The sequence below is a fragment of the Micromesistius poutassou genome, assembly GCF_964030765.1.
Source record: "Micromesistius poutassou genome assembly, chromosome: 14".
Taxonomy (NCBI): Eukaryota; Metazoa; Chordata; class Actinopteri; order Gadiformes; family Gadidae; genus Micromesistius; species Micromesistius poutassou.
Genome location: NC_140284.1, coordinates 1,626,765 through 1,652,409, shown reverse-complemented (window position 1 = coordinate 1,652,409; position 25,645 = coordinate 1,626,765). Strand labels below are relative to the sequence as shown.

Here is a 25,645-nt window from a genome sequence, read left to right as displayed (position 1 = left end):
TTCCAACGTGTTTCTCTGCATTCTAGTACAATTTCTGTCTCCGTCTTGCAATGAAACCAAGATTCTAATCTAAAACACCCAACCCCTCTGTGCCAGTGTTTAGCCACAAAATAAGGCACAATTCCATAACAAGCATCCATAACAAACCCTCACCATCTGGGCCATTGATGGTCAAAGGAACAAACCCAGGGGTTAGGAGGAAGAGGTGCAAAGGGTTTGAACGGCAGAGACAGGTGTGTTTTTACATCCATCGCGAGGCTTAGCTCGAACGACAGAAGCCAGTCCTTTTGAGGTATAAAATATTCCCTGGAGGAATGGGCATGGCTTCTCGTTGTCTAGCACACTCTGACACCTGCCTCATACGTTCACAGCTCCATAAGTTATACCTTATGGTATATATTTAACTTCTTTACACTTGCAGGATCGTTATCACCATTACTTATCTCACCAAAATAATGAGATGGTGTTCGACAGAAAGAGCATCGTCGGATTGTGCCCGTGTAACAGGCACAGTCACTTGCCATTGTGATAATTGGGCTGATAAATGACTGATACCACAGCATTGCTTGTCTCTAGATGGAAAAGCTAATAAGTTGTACTATGGTTTTTGCTGTGTTACACTTTGCTGAGGTAGAGTACTCGAAGTAGAAGGATACATAATATCAGAAGAAATCTTCTTAAGTTTGGCAGCATTTCAAAACTATCAAAGAAGATTGAAACAAAGTAAAAACGGTGTCAACAGCCAATGTCATATCATACTGCCTGCTCTGGTGAGAATGATTCTCTTGGTACTCTTTTCTCTGTTCTGCTAAATTGAATGTTACCGCATTTGTTCATTACACTGAAACGCATCATTCACATGTATTTTCAATTGTTAATCCGTCAAACTCTTCGATATAAGGCCAATTTTCTGTCAGATTGAATGCAGATGACATGAGTGGATGTGCCCACTGTGGTTATATGGTGAATGTGAACTTATTGTATTGGCGGTTTGTGATTTAGTGGAGCTGTGTCGACTAAGCCAATGGATTCTTTTTAAGCATTTAAACCGTGAAAAAGTCATTGAGAGGCATATATGAAAAAAAATAGATTGTATATGATTCAACGATCAATCGAGGGAACTGGGCCTGTCCCATCAAATCTGACATTGCAAACTTGTAGTTAAGTACAGCCATAGTGAATAACCATGGCTCCTGTCATGATTTCATACCATCAGTAGTCATAATCCGTTGAGTCGTCTACATTTACGTTCCTTCTGCATCACCCGATGACACCAAACTCTTAATCAGCAGCCAGCGTGCCATATCCACGCGACGAACTTCTGTGCTTCTCCGCAATGTCAATTATGGACGAAGGCGGCAACGTTGACACAGAAAACTCATTACCCTCTTATATGATTAGGTCCCGTGCTTTGCACAGCTCTGCTCCCTGCAAAAATACCTCAGAGAAGCCCCCCCCCCAACCCACCCATAGTGCTGCAACGTCCTGGGAATAAAAAGGCTAGCTCCTCTGTGAACTGTCAGAGGTACTCCACTGATTGCTGGTAATTGTCTTCCTCCGCTGGCACGTGGGCGAGGACCTTCCTGGAGTGCACTTACGAGAGTTCACCGTCGACACGCTAATCACAGTGAGCTGGAATGGGCCGGGAGGTCAGCTCTCATCTATCTCTCTCTGGGTCTCCCCGGGTCTCTCTCGTTTGTCTCGCTCTCTTTTTTCTCGCTCTCTCGCTTTCTCCGTGCCTCACTGTATTTATTTCACTCTCTCTCCCTCTATTTCACTCTCTCCCTCTCTTTCACTCTCTCTCCCTCTCTTTCACTCTCTCTCCCTCTCTTTCGCTCTCTAGCTCTCTTTCGCTCTCTTTCTCTCTTTCGCTTTATTTTCTTCTCTGTCTCTCTCGTTTTCTCTCACTCTCACTCTCACTCACTTCAATCCCTCCCCTAGAATCCAAATTAAGGGCCTCCATCCTTCATTTGAATTCCAGGGGCGGGATTGCATTGTAATAACCACGGTGAGTCTCTCATTTTTACTGCAGAGGAGTGGGGCAAAAATGACCGCCGTCTATACAATATGCATGGGACGCGACTGGGTTAAAAGTCCCGATCGGCTCCTAAGGGCCCCTCGCATTCATTTGTGATGATGTTCGCACCTCCAAACCACCCCCCCCCCCCCCCCCACAATCAAATCAGTTCAGTTCTTCAGACGTAATGCTTTTCTGTTCAACATCCACCAGGGGGGGGATTTCAATAAGTGTATTTCTGCAGTTGCCAGCCTAGAAAGGGATGACTCATTTACATGCTTACAGAGCCCCGCCTCCAGCAACATGATGAAAGAAAGTGAATCCTCCCTTTGACCATCATTTTAGCTTGTCTGCCATCAGACGTTAGATTAATTTGTTAATTCATATTAATATTAATAATTAAAAAGGTCTAGTTTTGAGACTACCGGCCCAGTGGTTCCCAAGCAGTTGGGCCGTGAATCAAGATAGCACAAGATAGTTGTGCCCGGAAATGTTGTTGGATTTAATACATAATTGGGTACAGTGACACCAGTGAGAGAATCAAAAATAATCAAGATAGACAAAAGCTGTTTATTTATCTTGACCTGTGATAGGACACCACCCCCAACAGGGTTAAAAAGCTACTCAGTATCATAGCGACCGTCTGTGTACATCAACAATCTGGCAGTCACTTTCTGGTGAGGGTGGTTTGGGTCTGCCTCATGGCCTGTTCTCCTGTCCCCATCGCCCTGACCCTTGCAGTGCTCCTGGAGAACATCGGCGAGGAGCTGGACCCCATCCTGGAGCCTCTGCTGCTGAAGCAGACCTTCAAGCAGGGAGGGGCCATCTGCATCCGCCTGGGGGACTCCACCATCGAGTACGCCCCCGACTTCCGCTTCTACATCACTACCAAGCTACGCAACCCCCACTACCTGCCCGAGACCTCCGTCAAGGTGAGACTGTCTGTCTGTCTGTCTGTCTGTCTGTCTGTCTACTTAACTATCTATCTATCTATCTATCTATCTATATCTATCTATCGTTCTCTCCAAGGGGTCACGCAGCTCAGATAGCGGCTTTATTTTCTTTTCCAGGGCAATGCGCCGTTCAATACAGTGTTATTGGAGCGGCTGCGTACCACAGTCCACCAATACCGACCCCTCACCAGAGAACACACTCAGAGTAAAATCTATTCTGAGAAAAGGCACATTAAAGGAAATTGCATTACAGAGGATTGCATTTCAAGCATCTCTTCGCCGGCCCTTGCTTTTTATGGTGGGGTGGGGCGGCATTAGATAGATTCAAGTCATTTTTCACATCTGACTAAGTTCTCGCTTTTCCCCACTTAAGCTTTTTCCTTTTTTGTGTGCCTACAGTATACTTCCCTGATAGGATCCCATTATTCCTATTGAGGCCCATTTGAAACGCTCCGACACGGAAAGGGAGGGCCAGCAGTGTAAGCCAGGCCCCGGGAACTGGGAGCAGGAGGAAAGTGGTACAAGAGCCGGCCTCCTGTGTGGAAACCGAAAATGGTAGATTTATGTGGGCTCAAAGACCTAACAGCCAGCTGAGCACGACTACAGCATCAATAGAAATGGAATTAGACCCCGGAGAAGTCCTCTCATTTATTAGTGCGCAGAGTAGATGCTAGATATAGGCTTTTAACCTGGCGGAAAAATAAGATCACACCCTTTAACTCTCAATGCAGCACTTTACACAGAGAGGAGAACACCTAATGCATTCTACCTGCCATGGCTCACAGTCGTTTGATGTTGTACCATTAAAGTCAAGACACACACATGCACACACTTAGACCCACACATATACACACTCAGACCCAATCATACAGACATTCAGACGCACACATGCAGGCACTCAGTAGTACAGCTCCGTTGGGGTACTGAGACGTCTGAAAGGGTGCCCAGAAGTTCGAGCTACACACGCCGTCCGTCGGTTGGTCGACAGAATCGTCACTTACGTGTGACAGGGGGATAATAACAAACAAACACAGCGGGGTATTTCTAGACAACGGCAAAATCTTTATTGAAGAAAATGTCGCGCAAAAGTTTGACAACCGTCTTGAATGTCCTACATTGTTACTATTTGTTCATTGTGTCGCGTTCTTCTTTTGCCTTGGATTCATTGGCAGGCTACACTGTGTCGGGCCGCTATGAGGTCAGGATGCTTACGTAGCTGCCGCGGCTATCGCCGTCCGGCTTAAACCCCGCCCTACCATAAGGGTAATGTCTTAAACCCCGCCCTACCATAAGGGTAATGTCTTAAACCCCGCCCCACCATAAGGGTAATGTCGGCGGTGGAGACGTGAGCCATAACTGAGCTGGGCCAAACAGCACCCTCACTACACTGGGCTGAGGTGTGCTGTGCCGAAGCGCATCCGCCGGTGGAAATGTGGCAATACAGACACTCAGACACAGTCATGCACACACGCACGCAAGCACGCACGCACGCACGCACGCACGCACGCACGCATGCACGCACACACACACACACACACACACGCTCTCTCACTCACTCACTCACTCACTCACTCACTCGCACACACATCAAGACACTCAGCAACACACATACAGACACAGGACTCGAAAAACAGATGCCCAAACACTCACGGACACACAAACATAAACACACACACAGACTATTATCCCATAACTAGCAATATGTAGACAGTTTCAGTTTAATTTCATTTCAGTTTTCAAGTCATGGGATGTATTTACTTTAAGATTGTTCGTCGGCCTACAGCTCTGCCTAAAATCTGCTTTTCTGTGTATGTACACATGCATGTGTACATATGCATGTGCTCACCACACGCGTGTGATGAATGGGTGTGTCGTTTCCAGGTGACCTTGCTGAACTTCATGATCACCCCGGAGGGCATGCAGGACCAGCTGCTGGGCATCGCGGTGGCCCGCGAGAGGCCCGACCTGGAGGAAGAGAAGCAGGCACTCATCCTGCAGGGGGCCGAGAACAAAAGGTGGGACTCCTTACCTCCAACCCCTTAAGCACAGCCCGTTGATCTCTGACCAATACGGCTCCAAGCCCGGACACAACTATACATATACCTCTTGATTCCTGAATGGCACTTTGTTCTCATCATGTCATGTGTCCCTGGGAGTTTCTAAAGCGCTTATGCATTTGCGCTAATGCAAAATGAAGCAATGTTTGACTACTAATTATGAGGGGAAATACCAGTGATATGTAATTATTAACTTGAATTATTCTCTCAGTTAACTATTAATTAAACAACAGGAAGCATTCTCCTCACAGCAGGTGAGGATTTGAAGATGTGAACAACCACTCTACAATCACTCCTCTCACTCTGCTCTTTTCTATCTCTTCTCTCATCCCTCTCCCCTTTATATCTCCTCTCTCTCTCCCTCTGGCACCATCTCTCTCTCTCTCACCCTCTCCTCTCCCACCCTTTATCTTCTCCCAGCCTTTCTCCTCCCTCCTCTTTCCTCTACCACTCTCTCCTACCCACCATCTCATCTGCCACCCTCTCGCCTCTCTCACCCTGTCCTCTCCCACCCTCTCCTCTCCAACCCTTTCTACCTCTCTCACCCTCTCTCCCATCCACCATCTCCCCTGCCTCCCTCTCTCCTCTCCCACACTCTCTTCCACCCACCATATCCCTCGCCTCTTTCTCTCCTCTGCCACACTCTCTCTCCTACCCTCCCTCCTCTCCTTCCCTCTCTCCTCTCCTACCCTCTCTCCCCTCTCTCCCACCTGCCATCTCCCCTGCCTCTCTCTCTCCTCCCTCACCCTCTCTCCTCCCTCTCTCCTTCCTCACCCTCTCTCCTCCCTCTCTCCTCCCTCACCCTCTCTCCTCCCTCACCCTCTCCACTGCCTCCCTCTCTCCTCCCTCACCCTCTCCACTGCCTTCCTCACCCTCTCTCCTCCCTCTCTCCTCCCTCACCCTCTCTCCTCCCTCCCTCACCCTCACCCTCACTCCTCCCTCACTCTCTCCTCCCTCACCCTCTCTCCTCCCTCACCCTCTCTCCTCCCTCACACTCTCTCCTCCCTCACTCTCTCTCCTCCCTCACGCTCTCTCCTCCCTCACCCTCACCCTCTCTCCTCCCTCACCCTCTCTCCTCGCTCACCCTCTCTCCCGGCCACCAGGCAGCTGAAGGAGATCGAGGACAAGATCCTGGAGGTGCTCTCCTCCTCGGAGGGGAACATCCTGGAAGACGAGACGGCCGTCCAGGTCCTGTCCTCCTCCAAGGTGCTGGCCAACGAGATCTCGGAGAAGCAGGCGGTGGCTGAGGTGACGGAGATGAAGATTGACGAGACGCGCATGGGCTACACGTCCATCGCCGTGCACTCGTCCATCCTGTTCTTCTCCATCGCCGAACTGGCCAACATCGAGCCCATGTACCAGTACTCCCTCAGCTGGTTCATCAACCTCTTCGTCAGCTCCGTCGACAACTCGGAGAAGAGTGACGTCCTGGAGAAAAGGTACACACTGTGGACAGGTCTCCCCGTCTTCACTGGGTGAGCATGAGGGTCACGGGGTCTGTCACTGCGGCCACCAATACTAGGAATGTATGCACCCACAGTGTTTCAAGACCATTTGGATAAAACAAAATCATTCAGGTAATTTCATGCATGCCATTTTATCCAAAGCGTCCCAAAAATGGCATCTATGATGTGACCCTAATAATGTCTACATTTGCTTTGGTGGTGGCCTCTGTTCATCGTGAAATGCACAACTAATAAACGGTTGGAACTGCAAATGTAATTCTAAGACTAAATACAGCCTTTCCAGTTCCCAGCGGTGTGATTCTTATTTTGAGTAGGACTGCTGTGCCTCGGTGTCTACAAGTGGCTTCATTGTTTGCGTTTTTCCCCCTTGACTGCATGCAAGCCTTGCATTTGTAAATTACAAACCAGATAAATGAAAGGCCTTTCTCGCCCGCAAACCCTTTGGAACAGCAGTGACGAGAGAGGGAGGACAGCGACAGTAGGGGGTACACCGGAGTTCTGCCTGCAGCATAGGAAGCACATTCTCCCACATTGAGTTACCCGCTGCTGAAAATCCTAATACCAACCCTCTACCTGCTGCCAGTGTGTGTGTGTGTGTGTGTGTACAGTATGTGTGGGCGTGTTAAAGTTCAGGTTGTAAGAGTCTGGGGGAAATGGTATTCATTAGTATGTTAAGTACTAGTATTACTATTGAATGTATTGATTGTTGGTTATCGAGGTCGATGTATCCCTGGGACTCTTTGGGAATGTTTGAACTCACAGGTGTATAAAGTATGAGTACTATGTGCTGAGACAGGACAATAACCACTGAATGGTTGTGACTGAAGGATTTATTTTTCCGTGTGTTTTTGTTTTAACGGTGAAAAGATATGTCTGGTCTACCTCCTCCTGGATAACTGCTGTGCATTCTTTTTTTTTCTAACATTGCACAACTTGGCAACACTCACCTGCCAAAATAACTTGCCAAGCGGCGGCTAAGCAGACACCAAAATACCGAGCGAGCAAATTCAAATGGACCTGTAGTCGTGTAACTGGAGGAGGTGTCCACAACAGTATTTACCGAACAAAGTGAGAGCTTCATCCATCCCGCAGCTCTGCGAGCCGCTGTTTGACAGCAGTAGGCGCCCATGTGTTTCTTCCAGAGTTTGGCATTGATTACCATTCCTCATGTGTATTTATAACACACCCACGTCCTCGTGCCGTGCTGATCAGCTGTCACACACTGTGGTTTCAATAAGGTGTTTTTATTATTTAGTTTAATTGCTGTTTAACCGCTGGCATACCTGCCGACGAACGCCGCAACATCACAACACTCATTTCCCCTCGTCATCGAGTCATGCCATTGATCTTGATCGACTGTGATGTGTGTTTGTGTGTGTGTGTTTGATCAGACTACAGATCTTGAGAGACCACTTCACCTACTCACTGTACGTCAACGTGTGTCGCTCGCTGTTTGAGAAGGACAAGCTGCTCTTCTCCTTCTGCCTCAATGTCAACCTGCTCATGCACGACAAGATGGTGGATACGCACACACAAATACATGCACACACACACTCACACTCAAGCGCGTACACACACAAGCAAACAGGCACACACACACACACACACATACACACAGGCAGACACACAAACACACATACACATATGCAAGCGCACACACACGAAGAGACAGACACAGGCACACACACTCACAAGCACATAAACACACACATATACAGACACAAGCCCACACACACACGCACACAAGCACACGCACTCACATACACACAGGCACACATAAACAAAGTCATTAATATCCATGAAAAGCATAACTTTTCACAGAATATATATTGGATTCATTAAATTACTTTAAATTACTTCCTTACTAAAGGTGCATTTGGTAAGTAAACACATTGATTTGATCAAAGAGTACTGTGTGTGGTCAGCACAAATTAACTTATGCCTGTCCGACTCACCCATTTTGCTTTGTGTGTGTGTGTGTGTGTGTGTGTGTGTGTGTGTGTGTGTGTATGTGTGTGTGTGTGTGTGTGTGTGTGTGTGTGTGTCTGGGCGTCCAGGTAGATGAGGGTGAGTGGCGCTTCCTGTTGACGGGGGGCGTGGGCCTGGAAAACCCCCACTCCAACCCCTGCACCTGGCTGCCCAAGAAGGCCTGGGACGAGATGTGCCGACTGCAGGACATGGAGCGCTTCAAGGGCCTGCGGCGCGACATGGCCCGCCTCCGGGACCAGTGGAAGGAGGTCTACGACAGCCCTGTAGGTGGTGCTGCGGACCCCACACTAGATATGAAGGGCTGTACGGCTGGGCAGCGCTGGCAATGGACAGGGAATTGTACTTTTGTTTTGCGTCAATTAACTTGGCTCACCAACTCCAAAGTAGTAGACCACCATACCCATTCTTTGGTGGTACACTTTGGGGGTGAACTGAGAGGTGAGAGGTGTGCTTTCACTTTCGGTTTGGAGCTTGCTTGAAGGCTTTCTTTGGGATGTGTCTGTGTTGTTCAGTGGCTGAACACACAGGGCGTCTAGGAGTGGAGAGATGGTGCAAGGGTGCAAGGAGATTTATTTAAGTCAAAGTTCAGTGGACTCTTTACCATTAGAGAGGTAAACATGTACACAGCTTGCACACACACACACACACACACAAACACACACACACACACACACACACACACACACACACACACACACACACACACACACACACACACACACACACACACACACAGACACACGCGCGTGCAAAGTCACTGAGTTAGAAAGAATATTATCAGACATCGATTTTCTTCTAATCTAATTAAATCCTGGTTGTTCCAGTTGTGGAAATAACATCTATTTAATCTCAATGCAAGAGCAGCTGTTCAATCAAGAAGTAAGCATATTTATACATATCACACACACACACACACACACATACACAAACATACACACAAACACACACTCGCACATCAGCACACACACACAAACACGCACACACGCACACACTTCATTTGTAAATCATAATCAACGGAATGAGACATAACGCTTTTATCTAATTAAAACTGGTTTGTTCCAGTCGTGAAATTCACATCTATTCAATTCTGATGCCGGAACAGCTGTTCAGTCAAGCACACGTATTCATAACACACACATACACGTATACACATACACACACAAACACACACAAACTTTATATGTGTACCCATCTCAAAGCACCTGCCGACACACACACACACACACACACACACACACACACACACACACACATCCAGGAGTGGCCCTGCAAACTTTGCGATCCTATCACTCCACTGCTGCATACTTGTTCCACACATTAACCAAACATATTGCTCTCCCCCTGAACCCAGTGGAGCTGCTCCTCCCCTCGCTTACCCCGGTCTCTCTCTGTAGCCGTCTCTCTCTCTTCTACATCTCGGTGCCTCATCTCCTTCCCTACATTCTCTCTACCCCCCCCCCCCCCCCCCCCTCTTCCTTGACCCTCTTCCCTTTTCAGCCTCCCCTTCCCTTCCTCCTCTCCTCCTAACACAACATCACTCTTCCTCCTCCACTCTCCTCCACTCTTGGCGCCTCTCTTACAGATTGCCTCTCTTCTCCTCTTAATTACATTGCTTAATCTTGCTACAGGTCAATAAAAAGCGTCCCTCGCCGTCACCGCCAAAAAACAACCGGTGACGCGAGGCGCCTCCATTACATCACAGGGTAACCTGATTACGCAGCTCTCCCCCCCCCCCCCCGGCGCCCTGCCTGATGAATGGAAACCGGCGTGAATTCCCTCATTACAAACAGCATTAGGAGACGCCATTTAGTAAACCCATTTCGCTTTTCATCCGAGCCCCGCTCAGCGGTGATTCTGCTGCGCCGTACCGATCCGCTTCTTCACCACTTTGGTATTGGGACGTTTTGTTTCCTTGAAATAACATTTGGGGAGAGTTAGGATGTGGCGCCGCTGATGAACGACATATTAAGCCATCATCATCATTTTCAATCCTTCCTGTTGGAATTATTTCCGCCCAATGGTTCACAGTGATTTGATTATGTAAATCCCATGTTTGATCGCTTGTGCCCGTGTGTGTGTGTGTGCCTGTGTGTGTGTGTGTGTGTTTGTGTAGAATCCCCATAATGCACCCTTTCCTGGGGAATGGCAGGAGCGTCTGGGCCCGTTCCAGAAGATGCTTGTGATTCGTTGCCTCCGGCCGGACAAGGTCTGCTCTCCACACACTCCTCTTTACACACACACAAATGTGTTCAATGTCTACACTATAACGTATACATTCAATTTTTTGATATGTGTATCTATACATTTTCGATACAGCTACTATTACTATTTTGATATTTTATGGGGGTGTGGCTTCAGTTGCGGGGGTTCAGGTTGGGGGAGGGGCTCCAGCACACATCACCAGATGTCACACATGGCATCACAAAGTAACAGGTCTAAACTGAATCAAGCATGCGCTCATCTCTGAGAAGTTCTCAACCACTGATTCTTTATGCAATTGTATTTAGTTTCCAAATGTATACATTTTTTATTACCAAGGTCCCGACCTCGGTGACCTCATAGCTGGCTACGGGCATGGTTCTGACCCATGAAAACTTTCTGATACTTTTTCTTAAAGCTAGCCCCATCGTTGTGTATGTTATAATGAGCTATGTTGTCCATGAAATTGCCACACACGTGACACCATGGTGTCCTAGAACCTTAACCCTCTCTCGGACACGGACATCAACCACCGCCCACACACAACGAAACACACATGACACACCGCGTCATGTTATAAGTGTATGAGAAACGTAACCCTCTTTCAGACGCGGCCATCAACATCAACCGCTGCCAAGACAGAGCTCCACACACCCACTCACAGCCTGGCGTCACACAATTACTGTACGAGAAGCTTAACCTCTCTCGGTGGCTGTCTTCTGCTTCAACCGCTGCCCAGATCGAGCTCCAAGACACATTACCACGTTTAAAACAAACCTAAAAACGATGTTCGGTTCACTGCCGCTTTGAGAAGCATCAGTGAGCATGGTTTGCTCGCCCATTGATTGACCTGTGGACATGGGGGGGGGGGGGGGTGGGGGGGATGGAGAGAAAAACACCTAGCATCCTCACCCCCCTCCCTGTGCCCCAGATCGTCCCCATAGTGCAGGAGTTTGTGGCGGACAGCCTGGGACGCCCCTTCATCGAGGCCCCGCCCTTCAACCTGGGCGCGGCCTTCTTGGACAGCCACTGCTGCGCCCCGCTCATCTTCATCCTCTCCCCGGGGTCGGACCCCATGGCCGCCCTGCTCAAGTTCGGAGACGAGAAGGTACTCCGCGCACATCGGGTTGGACACTGGGAGGCACCAGGGAGTGTGAGCCATGCGGCACTGTATAAAGAAAAAATAATCAATAAACATCAGAAACTTACTTCAACCTGGGGACGTGAAGACCCTGGCTTTGAACCATGTGTGGATGTACTTCATGGCCGGTGTACAAGGCTGAATTTATGTTTATGTTTTAATTTATTATTTTTCCTATTCACATTGCACGCAAGCACACACATAAACATGTGCACTTGGTGTGTGTGTGTGTGTGTGTGTGTGTTTTTGTGCCTCATTTGTTGGTCTGTGTGCATCTCTGGCCATTATCGTGATACAGCCTTTCTGTGGCTGTATATATAAACATCCTATCCTATCAATATCAAATGCACGTCTAACGTGTGTGTGTGTGTGTGTTTCTCTCCCTCAGGGCTTCAGTGGAAGCAAGCTAACCTCCCTGTCTCTAGGCCAGGGCCAAGGCCCCATCGCCATGAGCATGATAGAGAAGGGTGTCAAGGAGGGGACATGGGTGGTGCTTCAGAACTGTCACCTAGCAACCTCCTGGATGGCAACGCTGGAGCGAGTGTGTGAGGTCAGAGGTCAAGCAGTTGTTGTCGTTGCCGTTGTTGTCCACCAACACAAAGGTAACTTTAGCGTTTATAGAGATACTTGTATTGCCATGGGCAGATTAATAGAACAACAAGCAACAGCCACTAGTGGCAATTTAATGCTTGAGTTTCAGGGCTTCCTCAACAGTGCTGACAAGCACATATCATTTAGAACAATGTGGGAGTATTGGATCTTGTTCGGATGTGCATATCATTGGCAGAGTGATTGCGATGTTTTGGACACACTAAGTGTATCACAGCGTGAGGCTGTATGTTCATGAGCAGTTGGATTATTGTTAATGTCAACAGACCTGTAAAGACTCCTAGCTCCATCCCTATTGGATGAACTCCATCAGTGTATGTGTCTATGTGCGTGTGGCTGGGAGCAGGAGCTGAACCCGGACACCACCCATCCAGACTTCCGGCTGTGGCTGACCAGCTACCCCTCGCCAACCTTCCCCGTGGCGGTGCTGCAGAATGGGGTGAAGATGACCAACGAGGCCCCCAAGGGCCTGAGGGCCAACATCGCCCGCTCCTTCCTCATGGACCCCATCTCCGACCCCCTGTTCTTCAGCAGCTGCAGCAAACCGGTCTGTCTGTGTGTGTGTGTGTGTGTGTGTGTGTGTGTGTGTGTGTGTGTGTGTGTGTCCATCTGTGTCTGTCCGTCTGTGTGTGTGTGTGTGTGTGTGTGTTCTGTGTGTGGTTATGCCAGTTTGTGTGTGTGTGTGTGTGTGTGTGTGTGGTTTTGCCAGTGTGTGTGTGTTTTATTGTTTGTGTGTCTGTTTGTGTGTGTACGGTAATGTATGTGTGTGTGTGTGTGTGTGTGTGTGTCTGGTAATGTATATGTGTGTCTATCCAGTGTGTGTCTGGCTACCGTGACGATGAGTGTTTTTGTTGTGGGTGTGTGTGTGTTTATACGAGGCGTGTTTACAAGGAGTTTTTGAGCCGTGGGTGTGCTGCTGTTTGTTCTGACAGCCGTACCTCCCTGAACACAGCTGTCGTCCGCCCGCCCTGCCCATGCCGTGGAGACTGTGTCTGTTTTGTTCACTCTGTTTGTTTCTTTTATAACGGTGTTGGTTTGTGCTGTCAGGGCGTGTGTGTGTGTGTGGGTGTGTGCTCTGTGTTCATATGCGTGTATGCGTGTGTGCCGTCTCCCCAGGGGGTGTTTAAGAAGCTGCTGTACAGCCTGTGCTTCTTCCACGCCCTGGCCCAGGAGAGGAGGAAGTTCGGCCCCATGGGCTGGAACATCCCCTACGAGTTTAACGAGACTGACCTGCGCATCTCCGTCCAGCAGCTGCACATGTTCCTGGAGCAGTACGAGGTAGCCCACGCCCGTTAACACTGGGAACTCATTCGCGGTAATACCGTGAAGTACTCAGTGATACACGCCTAATCTGGTGTAATACTATGAAGTACTCAGTGGTGCACGCTGTGGTTATACTAATACTATGCAATATTCACAGTAATCAGTAGCAGGTACACACTTCTTTGAAATACTAATGTGATGATTTTATTATTCACTTTATATCAATACATATAGTGCTACATATCTCTCTATCTCTCTATGTCTGTCTGAATGTCTGTCTGTCAATCCACTGTCAAGCATGTATCATGTGTACTGTGAGCATATGGGAAGCAAATGTCTGTCTTCTAGACACTCACGGTTCAAAAACAACGCTTGCCTCACACCCCACATATCTCTGCATATCATACATATTTAATCCTGTAGCATTCAGTCTGATTTCCACAAGTGGATCCCTCTTCTCGCTCAAGGGTCTCTTTTTTCATCAGTCCTACTCAGAGACCCTCTTGACACTTCCCAGCATGCACCAGTGTGCATGCCTGTGCTCCAACGCGTGAGCCAGACACAGGGCCCGGGAAGTATAGCATACCAGTGGAATCTGTTTAAATGCCTTGACATTTCCCTCTTGGCCCAATCCTGTCTTCCTGAATTAATTACTACCTATCCATCTGCCTGTCTACCTGTCCACCTGTCTGTGTGTCAGCCCACTCGGAAAACGCTACACTTTCTGTTAGGAGCTAGGGATTGTAGTTTAACACCTTGTGTGTGGTCGCGCTTGGCAGGACGTGCCGTTCGACGCCATCCGCTACATGACTGGCGAGTGTAACTACGGGGGCCGCGTGACAGACGACTGGGACCGCCGCACGCTGCGCACCATCCTCTCCATCTTCTACACCCCCAAGTTAATAGAGGACCCCGGCTACGCCTTCGACCCCAGCGGGCTCTACTACGCCCCAGCCGAGGGGGATGTAAGGACACACCGCCCGGGAGTATGAAGGCTTTCAAATGTCTGACATTCAGACTTCTGTGTTGCCCATGAGGCGAGGCACAGGAATGTGACTTTGTGAAGGTGCAGACATAAAACATTGAAAGGTCCAATTTACATGACAAAATAACGTGTGGCAACAACAAAGGTTTTAGCACCCATTTGATGTATCCAATTTTGCGTCCCATATTTACTGAACCATTGTTTTATCAGGAAGCCACTTTGAGATTGAAATATCGTTTGTGAAAGAGACCTGAAACAATTACATACATAAAATATTACAAACAAGACAATTATAGAGAAATGGCTACATCAATCAAAACAAAACAAAGAGCCATCCAGCTTAGAGCCATCCAGTCATGTGATCTAGTGTTACGTGCTGTTTATTTTAATTGGGTTAGGGCAGTTAGATACTTGGAAATTTGAATAGTAATGCCTTATAAATGAGGCATAAAAATAAGGATATGCATATGTCATCTAAATGCAAGCGACAACCGTCAAACTTTGGCATATAGCTTGCGGTGGTGAGTGCAGAAACAGTCTTATGTAATTCATCTAATAGCAGAATGGTAGATTGTAAGAGTAGAGGCTAGGGCATGATCAGAAAGAATATCTCTGTAGTCCAGTGCAGGGAAGATTGTAGATTGTATTGTTATTGTCCTGTCCTCAAAAGAGAAGCAAGCCTTGTTTCTGTAAAGGAAACCAATAAGAGTATTTAGTTCATGAGATGTTTCATTTTGGTTTGAGAATACAAACCCATGTGAACCCATGAGTTTTGAGTTCATGAGCAAGATGTTCAATATATAAGACAAATGAGGACAGGAACTTGAAATATGTGGGGCAAGTTTATCAATTTAGATTGAGGAGATCCGCGTGAATGGTGTCAGTTCGTTTTAGTTTTTTTCCATGGCCTGATTGGCTCTTTGAATTGAGTAAAGGCTGGAGTCTATTATAGTCTAGTATATTTCCAGCCTTACTGTTATCCAAGTCCTGCTTATGGCCCTATTTACCGACCTAGTTACTCAGTGGTCAGTCGCTGGAGGCCCAGTATTGGAGCCAGCTCTAATGACCTCCACTAAAGACAAAGGATCACACAGTTGAGGCTTTAAAGGCCCATTTGAGAATATTTCCACTGAAGCTGTTCCGTTTCCTTTAATATAAAAGAAACATGCTCTCAACTCTTGCAAAGTTAGGCATTCCTTCCTGAAATAACTTAACATCAAAAAATAAAAGAGCATTTTTTGGTTTATTTTAACCCTGCGGCTATGACGATGACAAGCCTGCATACCTGTGTAGTGATGCACCCTGCACACTGTGTACTCGCTGTGTAGCAGTGGAACAACGGAGCGATGAAGGCCGGTAGATGGTGGCTCCTAGCATAAAACATCAAAGATCCATTTCCTAGTGTTACAAAAACCTTACATCCAAGAGCTACTGCTATGACCTCAGGTGATGAACCATCAGAAACGCTCAGAACGCCTCGCTGCCTTAAAGGGAACACAGTGTGATGTGTTTTTAAATGTCTTATCAAATGGGTGCTGTGCCAAAAATCATTAGGTAAAAAACAGCTAAATTGCCTAACAAGTCACAGTGGGAAACTGCCATTGAAGACGTTTGCTAGATTTGTAAACACAAGTACAATCTACGACACACTCCATTTCATATATCATTTCTGCTCCCCCACCCCCTAGTACGCCCAATGTTTTATTCATAGCCCACATTTACATAGTCATCACTATAAATGTCAGCAACCTAATAACAATATGACTTGTTTTTCAATGAGCGTTATTATCGTAGATGGTTTATAGTGTTGCGTTAGACCGGCACTCTCCTCCTCCTCTATTATAACAGCTACATAGAGTACACAAGGTCTCTCCTCCTCCTCCTCCTCCTCCTCCTCTCCTCCTCCTCTATTATAACAGCTACATAGAGTACACAAGGTCTCTCCTCCTCCTCCTCCTCCTCCTCCACCTCCTCCTCCTCCTCCTCTAGTACAACAGCTATATAGAGTACACCAGGTCTCTCCTCCTCCTCCTCCTCCTCCTCCTCCTCCTCCTCTCCTCCAACAGCTACATAGAGTACACCAGGTCTCTCCTCCTCCTCACCTCCTCCTCCTCTCCTCCTCTAGTACAACAGCTACATAGAGTACACCAGGTCTCTCCTCCTCCTCACCTCCTCCTCCTCCTCCTCTAGTACAACAGCTATATAGAGTACACCAGGTCTCTCCTCCTCCTCACCTCCTCCTCCTCTCCTCCTCCTCTAGTACAACAGCTACATAGAGTACACCAAGTCTCTACCACTCAACCCCTCCCCGGAGATCTTTGGGATGAACGCCAACGCTGACATCACCAAGGACCAGTCCGAGACTCAGCTTCTGTTCGACAGCATCCTGCTCACACAGGTGTGGCACATACACACACACACACACATACACACACAAACACACAACACACTACATAAAGACAACCACATACACTACCAAAACAGGTCACAAACACACATGCATGGTAAGTCTCACACACACACACACATGCACACAAACAAACAAACAAACAAGAAAACAAATGTGCAGTCTTATAATCCATACGTTTGCATTCGCAATTATCTAAAGAAACTGAAGTCAAAAATCGATGCAAAATCCCCCTGTGATCAGTAATGGAGTCCTTGAAACACCAAGCAGGCCCTCTCTCACTAGCACCGAGGGGACTCTGTCCGCTGGGTGCCAGCACCACATGGGAGGGAGATGGCAACAGCGGTCCACTGCTACAAATAAAGTGTGTGTGTGAACACTGAGATAACGAGGTGTGGTGGAGGAGCAGCCATCTCTGAGGGAATGCCGCGCTGCCTCTGGGCAGCTGGATGCCCAGACCAGGTCTCTGTTCCAGGAGTCCTGGGACCTCTCCCAAAGTCAAGTCCAGTTCATTTACACCTCAAAGGGCTTCACAGGCCCAGATCAGTACACTCGCTAACCCCGAGGTGCGTTCAATAAGCTGCTCGGCCTCATGGATTCCCTGTGGAAGACTCTCTTAACAATTTTTAGTACTGAAACACAAAATGAATATGAAACTTTTGTGCTGACTCATTTTTATGTCCACACACACACACACACACACACACACACACACACACACACACACATGCAAATGCAGATGCACGCACACTCACACAAACACACACACATAAGCGTGCACACACACACTCTCCCCTCTCTCCAGTAGCCTTGTCGGTTTTAGTGAGTTTTTTGTGATGGCTTCCAGGTTGTTCCATGAAAACAATAAGTAGTGAGAAACCATTAAAGTGCAGTTGTTGAGAGATTCAGGCCATGGTTTGGTAGCTTTCACCACAGCTTAGTGTTGCGCACAGCGTCCACCATAATTAATCATCGCTTTAGTCATGTGTGGACCTTTTTAGTAGATAATACAGTAGCATCCGTCTCAGTGGCCGACCAACACAAAGATGCCCCGACGGAAATGGAGCAATTTGTCATTCCCCTACTGTAAGACCAACAGCATTATCCAGTCATTAAGCATCACCGATGCCTTGTCATACAGCCCCCAGTAGCTCTAAGTGCTGCTGGTTGGTAGGGGGTAAACATGTTTCATTATTTGAAAAATAGTTTTTTCAGCAAAACTAATGGTCTCATGAATCTTCACACAGGAGGATTTGTTTTGAGATTTCAAAGCATTCCCCATTTCTTCTCTTGTGCTCTGGTAATGTTAACGTGGCCATGCTTGTCATCATTAAGTGACAAGTAGACTCCACAAGCAAGAAGTAAAACAGAAAAGGAAAAAAAAAAGAAAAGTAGGTAAGAGAGGAAAAATCGCAGTGGGAGCTGGAGCATCCGCTGTAGCTCGGGTAATTTCAAGTGAAGTGAGCAAGCGTGAGATCAGAGCGACGGCGCGATGCAACTAAGACCGAACCATCCGGCGTGAGATTAATCCCCCTGAGATTAAGTCACAGATACGCTCCGTTCCTGAAGGGCTGCTCTGCTTTTCTTAAACAGTAAAGAAATACAGCACGTCAGAAAAGGGTACAAATTAAACTCGAGTTTCCGAGGAGGATGCAACGAAACAACGCAATCCTGAACGACAGAAAAAAAAAAAATAGAAATATTCAAGAACAAAGAGAAAACAGAAACAAAAAAGCGACTTGAACCTTTGGCTTCTGTCATCTCCCTCTCTGCGGCGCGCTCCGCTCTGTCATTCCTCATCCCTCTTAACTCACATTTCTGTCTCCCTGTCTCACTCATTATCTCGCTGTCATATCTCATATCTCACTCTCGCTCACGCCTTCTACCTCTCTGTGTTGTGGCTATCTCCCATGCCTCCCCCTCTCCCTCACGCCTCCTCCTCCGTACGCCGTCCCGCTCCGTCAGTCCCGGTCGTCGGGCGGAGACGCCGGCTCCTCTGACGACATGGTGTTTGAGGTGGCGGCGGACGTCCTGGGCAAGCTGCCCGCCGACTTCGACCTGGAGGCGGCCATGAGGCGCTACCCCACCGACTACAACCAGAGCATGAACACCGTGCTGGTGCAGGAGATGGGCCGCTTCAACAACCTGCTGCGCACCGTCCGCGACTCCTGCGCCAACATCCAGAAGGCCATCAAGGTACGGGGCGCGCGGGGGGGCTTGAGATGGTCGCCTGGCAACTGGGGATTTTGAGAAATGCGTTTCGGTTGAGTTTTAGGAGAGAGGAGGGGGTGTTATCACCATGTTTACGACCCACGCTGACTTTGTGATACTTTTTTCGTTCCATCGTCGTTTTTTAAAATGAGTGATTTTGTGTATGAAATCTGCCACACACAGTAGCGTGGTACTTTAGGTGTCCAGGAAGCCTAACCTTGACTCGGAGACAGACACTAAATGAACACCTTCTCAGCCGCACCACCGGTACCCCTTGGTCCTGACGTCTGAGCGCCTCGGAAAAGGCACTCGGAAAATAACGCCAACTGCGTAAGCAGCAGAGTGCATGTTGGGGAGACTTTCACCCCTTTTTTTTTTCTTAAATCTGGGTCCTATTTCAGTAACAGTGATAAAATGGCCAAACAGCCTGACCACTCCACTATCCAGCCTGTCCGTTCAGCCTGTCCATCCTTCTGATTGAAGGATAGTCATTGATTTAAATCCAGGTGTCCTGCACCAGCACTCAAGGGGTTAAAAAAGAGTCACACATATTCCAATGGGTTCCAATCCCAGCTCTATCACATGTAACCTTTAGAAAGAGCACAACAAAACATTATGACTTCTAGTTTAACTACGCTTCACCGTATGACAAAAATAAAGAATTGTTGAAAGGCCTAAACGTCAAAGTGATTCTCTTGGTGTTGAAAGCCTATGCATGTGTGCTATTTTCAGCCTAGAAAAAGTTTTGCCATCTCACATTGTCTAATACGTTTGCAGTAAAACACAGAGAAAGAGATCAGTCTCCTATCAGCGCTTTGCTCCAGAAGGGGGGCTTGTATCTCCCATCGCAAAGCGTAGGCTCGTGTTCACAATCACAATACCTTTATTGCCCACACCACGTGAATTTATCTCGCTTTATGTACAGACAAGATCGGACAGTGACAAACGACATGACAAGAACCGTCGAGAAACAACACAACACATCCGCCAACAGATAATTCACAAAAAACCGAGAAAAAAGAGTGTCTGTAAGGTGCGGTTTTTCCCTGCAAGGACTGTTATGCATTCTCTCTCTCGAGTGTCATAACAAGGTGTCCTCATCGCTCCATGTCCAAGTGGCCCTTGTGACGGAGGTTGGTGAACCCCCCCCCCCCCCCCACACACACACACACACACTCAACCACCACTGGCTGTAGGGCCCTCAGGGGCCCCCTTCATCTGCGGAGCACAGAGAGCAGCCAGAATAGGCAAAGGAGTGCGGGTCTCTCTGGTTCACAGCTGTAATTAGCCTACTCATGGTTCTGTACAATAAGTACTGATGCGGCCAATTAGGTCTGTTCAAGAGATGCACCCGAACTGTTAGTTGTGGACCATTGGCTTAATACGACCCCCGCTGGAACTACTCTGGGAAAGGATAACTCTGCAAATGTATTGGAAAATTTCCCTCCCACTAAATACGAGCTTATACTCAAGTACGCGAGTCGTCTAGTGGCGGGGGCATTCAACTCCCAAATTAAAGATGATGGGTGAATATTAAATATCTTCAAATGAACTATCTTTAATGTTTCAGTCAGGATACAACACATCCCAATACTCCCATTACTCGACATCATTGCAAATGAGGGCTTTGCCCTCAATGAATTTTCGAGTTTAAATAAATCTAAATCAAATCTAAATCAATTCATTTAGCAATCCACCATGTGGCAAAGCCCCAACCATCCCCGGTCATCTGTACATTGTCTCTTTATTGGGGAGACCATTGTAGACCATGTGTCTCCTGTGAGAGCCACACCCAACAAGTATGTAGAGCTTTACAATAGGGGTGTAAATATTAATCAATTTGTATCGATTAATCGATTATACATCCGACGATTCGATGCATCGATTCATCCGCAAGAGTAACGATTATTTAAAAAATATATATATATATATATTTTTTTTTTTATAGGCTATAGACTATTTGCCATACTAGACCTGCACAGTAAGCACTAAAGTGAGGAGAACAAGTTCAAGCTCCTATCCCGACCATCAGTGTCTCTCTCTCGCTCTCTCTCGCTCTCTCTGACGTGCTAAGAGCTGCCATTTCGCAGCTGTCAGTCAGCTAGCTGGGCAAGCGCCTAGCGTGATGCCCTCTCCGTCCGGTCACAGGAACAGCACATCAACGGTCCAAAGAAGGACAAAAGTAACACACTTTCAATTGCCGTGACAGATCCGCCTGTATGAAGTATGAGGAAAGACTTGCGCTTTTATTGTGTCGTTTTTATTTTACTCCCTCTACAGTTAGTAAGTGAGTGTGTATAGGGCAATACAATTATTGAAAAATTGCAATCCCCCTATTCTACCCACTCGTACAGACAAGCTCATCACGTATTTGAACTTGCTACTTGTGTGTGTCTGCCAATGTTTTTGTGTATGTGCGTGTGTGTGTGTCTCAGGGTCTAGTGGTGATGTCGTCAGACCTGGAGGAGGTGGTGAGCAGTATTCTGAAGGGTCGTATCCCCGCCTTGTGGATGAAGAAGTCCTACCCCAGCCTCAAGCCCCTGGGAGGCTACGTCGGCGACTTCCTGGAGCGCCTCAAGTTCCTGCAGGTAACCAGCCCTCCACCACCCGGCTGGTTGGCTGGCACCCAGGTTTACACCACGTCAACATCCCACCGTCGGAGACCAGAGTGCTTGGTCGAGTGCACAGTATGGTGTCATGTGGGGGTCAAGTGCAGATTACGAAAAAACTGTAGTGATAACTAATAAATTAAAATTAAGTAGCAACCGTATTTTAGGAACAAAAGTTAAATAAACCAAAAAACTAAATTGATGTAAAAACCCTGCACCATTGACACTCTTTGCCTTTTAGATAGTATTGTTTATTGGATTTCCCCTCGTCGCGGGCACTCTTACCCTGTTGACCTCACAGGGAAACAGACACTCTAACTCACTCACAGATCACACACAACCTTCCACACAAAGTCAGTGGCCGCTCTGGCATTCATTAAAAGGACCAAACTTCACAGCTTCAGTCTCGGGGGCAAATTAGTGGATTCCCTTTCCGTTCACCTGGGCTGGTTCACTGAGGCAAACGGATGGTATCGTTTCTGCTCAAGTGGAGTAATTCAGGAGTCAGAGTTGGGGGCCCAACCAGATAATGAGGACAGCACATTTAGCAGAAGCTGAGAAGTTCAGCCAGGCATAACCGGGGACCACAGCCTGCTGCTTATTAACGTGAGGCAACAAATGGAAGACAGCGTTCAATACGACCATTTAGAGACAGCCCAGGGTTTGTTAGAACGTTATATGCTAAAACAACCATTAAAAAGTCACATTTGCCGCAACAACTTCCGTTCGCTCGTACTGTTTTTCCTCTTTTACTGCAAAAAATGTGTCTTATTATGACATTTTCTAGCATTTACCTTTTAACAAGTTAACGGAGGCCAGGGGAGTGGGTCTTAATTGTGTGTTTGTGCATGTGTGTGTGTGCGCATGTGTGCACTGTTGTATATGTGTGCATGTGTTTGTGTGTTTGCATGTGTATGCGGTTGTGTTTGTGTGTCTGTGTGAGTGTGTGTGTGTATGTGTGTGTGCGGTTGTGTGTGTGTGTGTGTGTGTGTGTGTGTGTGTGTGTGTGTGTGTGTGTCTGTGTGTGTGTGTGTCTGTGTGTGTGTGCATCTGTGTGTGTGCGTGCGTGTGCAGGACTGGTACGACAAGGGCACGCCCGCCGTCTTCTGGATGTCGGGGTTCTTCTTCACCCAGGCCTTCCTGACCGGCGGCCAGCAGAACTACGCCAGGAAGCACACCATCCCCATCGACCTGCTGGGCTTTGACTTCCAGGTGCTGGACGACAGGGAGTACACCAGGCCCCCGGAGGACGGTAGGCGCACACACGTACCGGCACGCCACAGCACGCCACAGCAGGGGGTTCCTCCACACCGGGGGGCGCCGGGCTCTCTGCTGCCACCGGGGGAGCTGGTTGACAACCTCAACCAGCTGAACCGGATTAGGATAAGCGTGCAGATTAGGGTGTGTCCGCTGGGCGGCATCAAGCGCCGGGTTCCCACTGAAGCGGTTTAAATGTGAACCAGTGTGACGGACGTGTGGAACGGCCTCTCTTGTGCCTTGTTTTTTTCTTTCTGAGGCTCTCGGGTGACAGTGCGTCCGTGACGAGTGACAGCAGGCGGAGGACGGGGGGGGGGGGGGGGGGGGGGGGGTTTAGCATTGCAGTCCATAGGGGTTCAGAAATCCGTCCGTATCCACCGGGGGGTATCCACGGTGAGCGCTGTGCCTTCAGCTGGCGTTTGTGTCGGCGGAGGCTGTGCATTTGTTGGCGCGGCCTGGTCTGCTCGCTTTAGCAGGGCAGAGAGAGAGAGAGCACTTCTCTCTGGGGGCTGGAACAGAGGGGAACTCGGTGCAGATGGAAGCCGCAAACGGCAGACACCTCAGTGGGCGAACACAGGTAAACAAACACAGCAGGGGGTGTGGGGTAGGGTGGGAGGGGGTGTGGGGGAGGGGGGGGGGGGGGGGTAGGGTGGGAGGGGGTGTGGGGGAGGGGGGGAGCTGAGATACTGAGACCAACCAACATCAAGGAGGGAAGGCGAAAATTAGGTGTCTGTTACCGGGAAGTGACAACGGAAAAATCCAGAATAGAATCCAGAAGTGTTGAGCGCCACACTGCAGTCACACAGGATGATGGGCCGACGGAGGGATGGGAGGAGGAAAGAAAGGAAGGAGAGGCAGAACAACTCCTCCTCCACCGCAGACGACCCCCCCCCCCACCCCCCCCCCCCACGCTCAATGCCGGGCCCCGGCCACGGGTGTCTCAATCAGAGCTTCACAATAAAAGCCCCTGCCGGTTCGCTGTGGGATCCTCCCCATCACAGAGACAGAGACCGCCTGGCCAGGATTACCTTGTCGGCTTGACGGCGTGTATTTAGATGTGTTCAAAGGAACTCCGTCCTCCCTGACTTGCACCCACATCCTCAGTAGCAACGCAGCACTTTACTTTGTTTATTTATTCTGTTGGCTGCAGCTATCGCACCGCAGGTCTTCTTTGGTTTAAGAACACAGACTGGCAGCTCGGAGGGGGGGTCTGAGATGGCTGTGGAGGGATTTTCAATCCTCCATTAAAGACTGAGTATGGATTTAACAGGAGCCAGTCCAGGCTGGATGCCTGCTTTTAGAGCCGCTTGATGCTGTTCTTTAATACTTAATGATGGGCAGAAGACACTGGTGTTTCACACGTTGTTCAGATATTATCTGTAGTACAGTCAGTGGATTGGATGGAAACTAGAAAAGGCAAAACACAAAGGTTTTACTCTGTGTGTGTGTGTGTGTGTGTGTGTGTGTGTGTGTGTGTGTTTTTAGGTGTGTATATTCGAGGGCTCTTCCTTGACGGGGCTCGTTGGGAAAGAAAGACCAAACTCCTCGCCGAGTCTTTCCCTAAAGTACTACACGACGTGATGCCTGTGGTATGACACACACACACACACACACACACACACACACACACACACACACACACACACACACACACACACACACACACACACACACACACACACACACACACACACACGCGCGCAGCGCGCAGCGACGGATAGCAGTGTGTTTTGATTTAGTGTTTTAGTGTTTGGTGTTGTTTACTTAAACCCCCCCCATTTCTGGGAACAGCAGGTGTGGCTCGGGCAGCGAATGAACCACAGCGGGTTCCTGCATCAGATGTAGTCTCAATTTGACCGTCGACACATCTCTGGCTGGAAACCAAGCTTTACTCTGTGGTTTCTCAGACAAACGTCAAAGCAGAGAGTGCGTTACATAAGCGGGTCTGTGCGGGTCCATCTCCTCCCCGTGTGTTCTGGGTATTAAGGAGAGAGGAAGGGCGGTGCGGCGGGGGATAACGTCCCCTCTCCCGCGCTGTACGGCAGAACAATAGCCGGGCTCACCGAGGGAGGGAAGAGCCGTGGAGCGAGGGAGAGCGTGGTGGAGGAACTTCCCCGTCTCCTTATTCTCCTGAGCAGACACAAAGCAGCACCTTCAGCACTTCTTCCCCCCGCCCCCTCATCCTCCCCTCTCCCTGTCTGAGGGGCTTTCTTAATTAACACAACTGGATGATGATGATGATGATGATGCTGCTGCTGCTGCCGCTGCTGCGCATAAAAGGCGGTCGAAGCAGCAGATTAAAATAGATTGCCGGTGGCTGATTTGGCAGAAAACTCTGACAAACTAGGCCCCACTGCTTTGTGAGTTTGATGTTGTGTTATTCTGTGGTGCTCCTCTCTGCCTGCAAGGCTGTATTCACAATGCGTTCAGAGTGTCACACAACCAACACACATTGTGTTGGTTGTGTTACTGCTCTCAGCTC

At 48.4% G+C, this 25,645-nt stretch overlaps 1 protein-coding gene across 1 annotated transcript in view; it reads left to right on the top strand.

Moving 5' to 3' along the window:
- dnah7 (dynein, axonemal, heavy chain 7) overlaps positions 1-25,645 on the top strand; it is a gene marked incomplete at both ends in the record, with an annotated part of 80,162 nt that overhangs the window by 53,220 nt on the left and 1,297 nt on the right. The window contains 16 exons of the mRNA XM_084478857.1: positions 2,759-2,949; positions 4,852-4,985; positions 6,131-6,466; positions 7,885-8,011; positions 8,551-8,745; positions 10,596-10,688; positions 11,613-11,789; positions 12,211-12,372; positions 12,778-12,978; positions 13,548-13,709; positions 14,474-14,659; positions 16,940-17,077; positions 19,052-19,282; positions 21,733-21,885; positions 22,981-23,158; positions 24,649-24,752. Of these exons, the coding sequence (XP_084334983.1) occupies positions 2,759-2,949; positions 4,852-4,985; positions 6,131-6,466; positions 7,885-8,011; positions 8,551-8,745; positions 10,596-10,688; positions 11,613-11,789; positions 12,211-12,372; positions 12,778-12,978; positions 13,548-13,709; positions 14,474-14,659; positions 16,940-17,077; positions 19,052-19,282; positions 21,733-21,885; positions 22,981-23,158; positions 24,649-24,752 (2,768 nt within the window). The remainder of the gene's footprint in view (positions 1-2,758; positions 2,950-4,851; positions 4,986-6,130; positions 6,467-7,884; positions 8,012-8,550; positions 8,746-10,595; positions 10,689-11,612; positions 11,790-12,210; positions 12,373-12,777; positions 12,979-13,547; positions 13,710-14,473; positions 14,660-16,939; positions 17,078-19,051; positions 19,283-21,732; positions 21,886-22,980; positions 23,159-24,648; positions 24,753-25,645) is intronic.